This window comes from Phoca vitulina, unplaced genomic scaffold, assembly GCF_004348235.1.
Source record: "Phoca vitulina isolate PV1807 unplaced genomic scaffold, GSC_HSeal_1.0 scaffold1, whole genome shotgun sequence".
NCBI classification, from domain to species: Eukaryota; Metazoa; Chordata; class Mammalia; order Carnivora; family Phocidae; genus Phoca; species Phoca vitulina.
This window is the reverse complement of record NW_022589704.1, coordinates 20,463,302-20,472,010: the sequence shown is the minus strand read 5'-3', so window position 1 is coordinate 20,472,010 and position 8,709 is coordinate 20,463,302. Positions and strand designations below refer to the sequence as shown.

At 48.9% G+C, this 8,709-nt stretch overlaps 1 protein-coding gene across 1 annotated transcript; it reads right to left on the bottom strand.

The window, feature by feature from the left end:
* Positions 1 to 7,756: 7,756 nt before the first annotated feature.
* On the bottom strand, positions 7,757 to 8,355 carry TNP1 (transition protein 1). The gene is made up of 2 exons (XM_032412814.1): positions 8,187 to 8,355; positions 7,757 to 7,958 (listed from the first exon to the last, which is right to left on the bottom strand). The coding sequence occupies exons 1-2, from the start codon at positions 8,323 to 8,325 to the stop codon at positions 7,930 to 7,932; spliced, it is 168 nt and encodes a 55-aa protein (XP_032268705.1). The 5' UTR covers positions 8,326 to 8,355; the 3' UTR covers positions 7,757 to 7,929.
* Positions 8,356 to 8,709: the final 354 nt, after the last annotated feature.

Below are 8,709 nucleotides of genomic sequence, written 5' to 3'. Positions count from 1 at the left end.
ACACAAAGGGCTTCTGTGACTCAAGCTAGAGCTCACAACCCTCCTCTTTCTTTCCAGCAACAGGGTGAGGCTGTGGGGCGCATCTCGAGGAGGTGACCCTGGACTGACTTGCTATGTTGGAAACAGCATGGATGTTTCCATTCCTCAATCCCTGGGGCCACTGTTCCAGACCTACACGCCTATTTCACTCTAGTATAGACCTTACGCAGAAATGTCAGGGGTCCCTGTTTGGCTCCAGATGAAGTTGAGGGCAGGGTGGTCTGGAGAGGAAGGGGTATTTATAAAGCACTTGCTCACCATACACTGGGAATGGTGCAGGTTGTTTTGCCTATGGATCTTCTGAAGATCCTCCTGGTGATCCCAGAAGGAGATGTTCTTAACCCAGTTTTACTCAGCAAGTGACAAGCTCAGAGAAGTTGCATAACTTCTTCAAGGTCCTATAACTGTTATGTGGTTGAAGCAAGACTTGAGTCTAGAACTGGCTGATGCCAAAGCCTTTGTTTTTTCCTGTTAGAGTTCGTTGCTTAGGGTTTGAATTGAATAGCCCAGCTTTTACTAGGTCAAGAGAGATGAGAAATGTCTGCGCCTACTCCTCCCTGTCTCCCACCCCCAAGTATCCTAGTCTACTCCTATCAAAATACCCCTTGGCCTTGGATTGATGTGGTCTGGTGGCAGGGGTCGGAGACAGGGGCGGTGTGGGAGGCTGCACAGGACGGAGGGCTAGTTCTGTCTCCGTCACTAACTGGGCCATTATGAGTGTATCTTTTCCAGTCTAGGGGACTCAGTTCCTCCCCCTGTGAGAGAAAGATGGTTGATTTGACAGATTGTCTGATCTTCCTGGGTCTGTTTCTTACTACTAAAACAGAGGTCATAAGATACTGCCTACTTCACCAGGTTGCGGTAAGGGTGAAGCTAATATGTATAAATCTCTTAGGAGAGTATAAATGTATTGCTATTGTTATTATTATTCCTGGATGCAAAACTTTCCAAAATTCTATTAATTTAAAACAAACATATGGAAAATATACTGAGAATTTACAGCTGAGTGCCACCACTCTGAATTTTTGTCTAATTTTCGCCTTCGTGTGTGTGTGTGTGTGTGTGTGTGTGTGTGTGTGTGTGTGTGATAAAGAGTTGGGAAAGGTGAAGGTAGATAACATTCATTTCTCTGTAGTGCTTGCTTGGAACAGGCCCTAGCTTAGTAGGCTCTGCTCTAAATGAAAAGAGCAGAAAGTATGGGGGGAATGAGGAATGACAGACATGAAAATCCAGGCGACCCTAGCCTAACTCTGTCCAATAAAAATATAATGCCAGTCACATTTGTGACTTTCAGTTTTCTAGTAGCCACATTTTAAAAGCAAAAAAAAAAAAAAAAGTAAAATCAATCTTAGTTTTTTTTATTTAATTGAAGATGTCTAAAATACTATTTCAATATACAATCCATGTAAAAATTATTGGGATATCTTACATTCTTTTGTTCACATTAAGTCTTTGAAAGCCAGTGTGTATGTTACAGCCAGTGCATCTCTCAATTTGAATTAGCTACGTTTGCAGTGCTCAGGAGCTACACATGCTCCGTGGCTCCCAGACTGCACTGCATAGACCCAAACCTCCAGGAGCTTCTATATGCTAAATCAGCCAGAACGTTTCTTGCTGCCTGGATATCTGGAGTGGAAGGAGGGAAATCATTCTTCTTCGGAGTTAGGCAAGAGAAGAAGGGCTTCCCTTGTGCCCCAAATTTGCATCCCTGTGTTCTTGACTTTCATAGAGATCACAGACTCCCTCCCGACACTTCCCTTCAATCCATGACTCCCAGGCACGTTTTCTTTTGCTGAGGCCTGAGTATCCCCCTAGCAGCAGCCCTGTACATGGCCCTGTGACTCTGTCCTTGCTATCCCGTTTGCTGCTAACTCTTTCGACATAGTGAAAATGTCCTATGTGGGGGGAAAAATGGAGTTGAGAATAAAGCCCACTTCTGGTTCTGGCAGCGAAAGTAAAATGTAATCTACAGGTCCTAAGCAAATTCTGTGTGCTAAGATGGCAGTTTCACAGACAGAGCTGCATAGGATAGAAGTGATCACAGATGGAGGGGTTCTAGAGGTGGCTGTCGTGTGCTCAGATGCTTTCCCCACGTGGCGGGCCCCCTGGAATTGTCTGCACTGTAGGGAAGTCATTGCGCTCTGCAGTGAGCATTGCTGTACCCACCTGCCTGGCACCCCTCTTCCCTTCTTTGGTGATCGTCCTTCCGTTTGTCTTTCAGGACCAACCCCACCCCCTGCAACCCACACTTGACCATCGTCTTCTGCCTCCTGGGCCCTTGGCTTTTGCGGGGGCGTGATGTAAGAATGGAAAACAATTGGAGCCACTGCAATGCAAAGAGAGCAGTTTGAGTTTCTTCTGCTTGCTGCCTGGCTCCCATCACGAGGCCCAGTTGTCCACTTTGACCTTCTATTCTCCAGGCAATTTCACATCCTTCCAGGAGATTCCATCTCCCCCTCTTTTAAGTTAGCTGGAATCTGTTTCTGTTGCTCTCAACCAAACGCAAACAGATGCCCGCTTTAAGCAGCAGGTGGGCTGTGGTCTGGCTCAGGCTCTGCAGCCAAGGAGGGCAAATAAATAGAAAAGGAAACGAAGAAAATTTAAGTTGTCAAACCCGAGATTGCTTTTCTGGCCTCCAGTGGTGGCAAGGGTGGGAGAGGGCTCACTGTTTCCAGAGCTTTCTTTCATCCCTTCTCTCACTTCTTTCTTATGAGATCCCTGGGAAGTGTGCTCCCCTCGTTCTGAGGTAAGGTGGCCTGCCCACGGCTCAGAGGTGGCAGAGAAAGCACTTTATCCAGACTCTACCCTGCTGCCACCGCTTTCTATCCCTAGGAGAGAAGTCAGGGAGATGGCCACCATTGGGCAACATTTCTTTAATCATCTCTTTTAGAATCTTAGGATTTTTGTTGTTTTAAGAATTGGAAGGGACTCTCAAAGAGAGCCCCAGAGAGAGACCCTGATTGCCATGCAAGTCTGGGTGGACATGAGCTGGAACCTAGTCTTTGAGCTTGCGGTCAAGTGTTCTGGGTCTCCTCGCTGCTCACACTGTGGTCCCTGGACCAGAAGCATCAGCGCCACCTGGGAGCTTCTTAGAAAAGCAGAATCTCGCCGCCCCGCCCCAACCTGACTTACAGAATGAGTTACAGAATCCGAATCTGCATTTTATCTGATTCCAGGTGGTTCTACGCATGTGAAAGTTTCAGAAGCTTTGTATATACCTGGTGTGATATTGTTCTTCTGAGTTCCTGAAGGAAACAGTAAGTCAATACATCAAGGTCTGGTTTCTAGTCCTGTGAGAAGCTCTCTCTTCTTGAAATCTTCCATTTTGAGTCACTTTTGAGGAGGATTCCTGCAAATTGTGAAATTTAATCTCTTTGTCTTTTCAATAAAAGCCACCTGTGTGTTAGGCCTGAGGACTTTATAGCTAATTAATTACAGAGCTACTTGCCTGTTGCAAATGGAAAAATTTAACATGATCCTAATCAGTGAGTTTATTAATCTATCCTTGGTCCTTTTGACTGACATCCATGCTCAGATTTTATTTTTCACAGCATATTAGGTTAAGAAGTGGATTCATTGATTTGTTGCCCAAGAAACAACGGCTGTTTGTGTGTCCTGACGTGATCCCTCACTCGCGGATGGCTTGGCCCTTGCTCCCAGGAGTTTACAGTCTGTTTGGGGTTTACAGTTTACAGTTCTAGTTGGAGAGATAAGATCGTGCTCAACTCCTACATTTTATGGGTGAGCAAAACAAGCCACAAAGAGTTGTGGGACCTGGCTTAGGCAAAAGGGTCAGGTGAGACTGAGAGGCTCCAGGTCCCAATGAGAGTCTGGAACTCTCTGAAAAGCAAGTAGGTTTTGCCGAGGAAATCTGTCCACAGGTGCAGGGCGCAGCCTCCGCTGGTGGGGCATCCTGAGGCTAAGGTGGGAAGCAGGGTCCTGGGTCAGGACCAGACAGGCACAATGATACTGAAAAGCACAGTCCAATTTACTAAGGTCATAAGTCATAGCAGTTTATATTCTTACAAGCCCTTGTGAGGTAGACACTGTGACTGATGTTTTATAGATAAGGAAGATGAGGTTAACAGAGGTTGCATAATTCAGCAAAGATGCCACGGCTGGTAGAACCAGTGCCCATATGCGTTGCCTTCCCCTGCCTCCTGCCCATAGATGTGTCACTCGTCCTTCTGCCTGAGTCAGGCTGGGTTACAGTGATGGCAGCGCTGGGCTGGAACGAGAGATGAAAGGGCCCCAGCTGCAGGACTGAAGCAGGACTAATAGACCGATCAAGGTGACAAAGCAGGAGGATTGGCTCTGATGGAATCCAGATGCCGGACGCTCTTCCCTGGTGTAATACTACACAGAGACAATTGTCACCCGTCCCACTTCTGGGACACTGAGCTAAATGACAGGAATGGCTGGCGGCAGGGCTTGGCGGAAGGTGAGGTCTCCCAGTTGGACTGATGAAAGGTTGCAGAGGGAGAGTGGCTTGGGGGGTTGAGAAGGGACCAAGACCCGTGCTCCTGGAGGCTGGCAATTAAGACCCTGCTCCATTGGGTTCCTGCCCCAGGGTGCGCCTGGCGAGCGAGGGCTCGGATTGCAGAGCCAGGCTGCTGCTCTCCTCTGGTCTTGATGGACAGAACCTTTGGGTGACCCCGACAGCTGAGCCCCAGGCCATGTCTGAGTTGCCCTGACTCCCCCTGGGGCACACAGAGTCCCCTCCCAGCTGCCAATTCTGGGCCTTCACCTCTTCAGCACAGCCCTGAGAGTTTCTGCTGAACTTCCTGTTTGCCTGTGTTGTGCCGGCCCACCTGGGGTCATCTGGTGAGGCCCTGAGCAAGAGGTGGGGGTCAGCTGTGCTCTCCCCGCCGCTCCTCTGGGTTCTGTCCACCCACACACCCGGGTCCTCTGGGACCACTCCCATTGCACCCCGAGGCCGGTGGAGCTGAGGCCCTGTATCCAAGTTCAGCTCACAAGAAGGTCAAGGTGACCCAGAAGGGCCTATGGCCAAGATCCTTAACATTTTTTTTTTTTTTTGACTTTCCACAAAGGCCAAGTAAGTGATGACTTCAGGACATGGCGTTCCAGAAACAACTGGAGAGAGGAACATAAGTCCCCCTTGGTTGGGGTGATGTAGCAAAAGCACTTAGAGGGTGCGATCTTTGAGTGTCACATGGTCAGAAACCCCCGTGCCGGTTAACCTCAGCAGGCCTGCCTGGTGGGTGCCGAGCTTGCAAGGAGCTGTCAGCAGGGGGACAGAATGAATGTTCCTGGAGGGCAGGGACTAAATCAACACTAGTGTTGGAAAATCTCCAGCATGTGGGCCTGGAAAATGTTCTTGCAGCAAAACAGAGTTTTCCGGGCGGCTGCTATTCCTTCCACAACCTGACTGAAGTCACCAGGCAGGGGGCTGGTTGCCCTGACTAGCCCGAGGCTGTTCACCAGTTAGAGTGTTTCAATGCTGAGAGAGAATCATTGAAATACAACATTGCATTTGAACATTCTGTCTGAGCAGAACACTGTCAAGACAGGCTTTTGAAGCCCAGGGTTCGGGAGCCCTGAGGAACTTGGTCTGGGGCCTCTCTCCAGTGACTTTGGTCTGTGACAACAATTAAAAGGAACAGGATGCCATGGCCTCCCCCAACACTTCCCCAGAGGTCCATCTGCTTCCCTGTGTTCCCTCACCAGACACACAGTCTGGGCTCTCCTGTGACTCTATTTTGTTCTTCTGTTCCTTCAGAGCCACCGTTGCTAGGCTCAAGAGGTCTTGCCTCTGTGAGCAGTGTCTTCAGAAAAGGCTCTCCTTCTTTGAGCCCTCTGTAGGGACTGCTTTCCTGCGGGATCCTGGCAGACACAGACTGACCTCCTGGTCATACCAAACATATTTCACGCGGTCCGCATTATTGCTGTTCTCGTTGGTTCCTGACTCTTGACTTCTCCTTGTGAGAGCAATGAGACAGAGCAGTGGGCGGGTGCAAAGGGGTGAGCTGTGCGGGGAGGCATTGGAAGGCTTCTGGCTCACAGTGGCCTGCCAGGCAGTGGCAGGGCTGGGAGCTGGGCACTGGGTAGGGGCCGAAGGTGGGGAAAGGGGGCTGGGGAGGAATGCAGGGTACCACGGGTGTGCACCGCCCAGATTGCAGGGGCCACAATGTGGCCCAGCAAGCAGCCCCTCCAGCGGACACTAGCTTCAAGGTCTGCCTGAGCAGGTGGGGATAGAAGGGCTTTAATCCCATGTGGGAACTCTAACTGGGTCTCTGATGGATGGTGCTTTCCCCCTCCTTTCTGAGCACAGTCCCGCACTGCCCTTCCTCATGAATATTGGTCTCTATTCAACATCTGGCGCCCAAACTCCGGCTTACTGTGTCCTCAGAACCCAATAAATTCTATTTCTATCCAGAACAGCAAAAGCTTGACATGTTGCAAGGATCTCTCAGGCTTTCTTTGCCTGAACTCCCAGAGGGCACAAGAGAATGTGAGAGCCAGTCATTTCGGATTAGGGATAGCACAGCTTTGTGCACACCCAGAGGGTTAGAAAAGAGACAAAAAAGGAATATTAGAGGAGGTAAAACCATGGAAGATCAGGGAGTACATTTTATATTTTTTCCAGAAGTATATATATTTGGAATATATATATCCCAAAAGTGGAAACTAGAGGGAAATACAAGTTTGAAGACTTAGAAGTGTCTGCGTGCCTGATGGTAAGATTTTGCTCTGGAGCAGTGTGCATTCTCTAGGGTTAGGTGACAGGAAAAAAATCTTTTTATTCCACAGCCTGCACTTTTCCTGCAGCCTTTGTCCCCTTCCCATCATCTGACCGACTCAGACATGGGAGCAGGTGGTGAAACCATTAGTTGGTGGTGGTTTCACTGGTTGGTGAAACCAGTGGGGGTGAAAACTTCATGCCCAACCTCATGCTCCTCTCATTCCCTCTTATATCCTTTCCTGGTTGCTTCCCCTTTAGGATCCCAAGTGGGTGGCTTGACTCCGGTTTAATTCCATCCTGTGCCACCCTGGTACTACCTCTGCAGTGACAGGAGGCACTCCTTAAGCAAAATATCCCGAGTGGGTGGATGGATGCTGAGAAGAGGTGTTGGATCCCTGGCCAGAGGTATAAACAAGGTAGAGTGAGGATTACAGCTAAGGATAGTTCTCAGACTGAGGGAATTCCTAATTGCAGACATACCTGACTAAGGTTCACACCTGACTAAGGTTCATTTATGACATCAGACTTGCACCAGCTGGATTGCCTAGGCCATATCCCTGCCGACAAAGGGTCTCAGCCCAAAGTGTCTCCCCATCTGTAACAGTCTGCTAGTCCTGCCCATACACAAATAAATTAGCATGGAGAATTCTATATCCATCCTTGGGACCTGTCTTTAAGCTTTAGTTTAGCACATGGTTCGGGGTTGGTTCGGGGTCCCTTGTTATAAACCCTGAAGGGATTTAGATCTTATGGTTCATAACTGGCACTGAAGACTGCATTTCTTCCAGGTGTCCTCTCTGATCCCTTTCCATAGTGAGGAGGGAGATCACACGCAGAGACCAAGACCAGAGAGTGGTGATGGTGCCCAGCCAGAGCTGGGGCACATGGGGAGAGAGTCCAGCACAAATTACTCTTGATATTTTCCAAGGTCATGTTGAGTGGCTTCATACCTGCCAATTCTTTCCCAAGTCTGCCCAAGCCCATTTTCCAGCCAAAAGATCAAAAAAGGAAACATTTTCAGTTTTCAAAATTTTATTGAGATGTTGAGGAGAAACAGCCAACATATACATTCCTCATTTCGTCACGATTGGCATTTTACCCACACGATAGGCTCTTCTCTGGCTGTCATCCTCTCATTGCTGCCTGGTGCTGTATGAAGTTCACCAGGACAGAGCCCCCAGGTGGCATCACAAATGGGAGCGGTAATTGCGATTGGCTGTTAAGGGAAGGACATGTTTGCAACAGGGACACTGGTTAGAACACCCCCATTCTCCTCTTCCTGCCCCCGTAGGAATTGAACTGGAAATGAAATTCTCAAATTGGTTTTGCCACCTGCTCCCATGAGATTCTGGGCCCGGGAAAAGCTAACTCCAAGAGGGAGGGCCCCTGGGGTGAGTACCCCATGTCTGATTGCTCGCCTGCTCGCCTGCTGGTCCCTACTCACCATCATCACCCCGTTTCCTACTCTTTAGGCTGCCCTTCCGGTATTTTCTTTTGCTGCCACCTCTCTTCACTCCCTTGTGAGGAGCTCGGTTCTTGCCCCTCCTCATGCCATGGCTCTTTAATTTGCGGCTGGTCGACATTGTAATTTCTGCCAAAATGAGGGGCTTTGCAGGGCCCGGAGGCCAGGAGTCTGGGTATTTAAGGCCTTAGCCATTGTGACTGTGAAGGGGTGTGGCTTAGCAGGTGGGTGGGGCTCCACTGTGATGTCACTGGCCTTTGTTACATTTTGGTCATATATGAGAAATAAGGTGGCCCCTCTAATGCAGCTCAAGGCTACCCTCAATTTTGAGGCCCCTTTTATGCTAAATGAGAATTTCCAGACAGGTGTATTGAGCAATTCAATTTCAGCTCTGTGCCAGGCATCTGGGGAGTATAAGATACTATTAGAATAGGTATCTCCTGCCTGTAGGAAATTTAATGGCTGTTGAATGTGGGTACATGCATGTGTGTTTAAATCTCTCTTA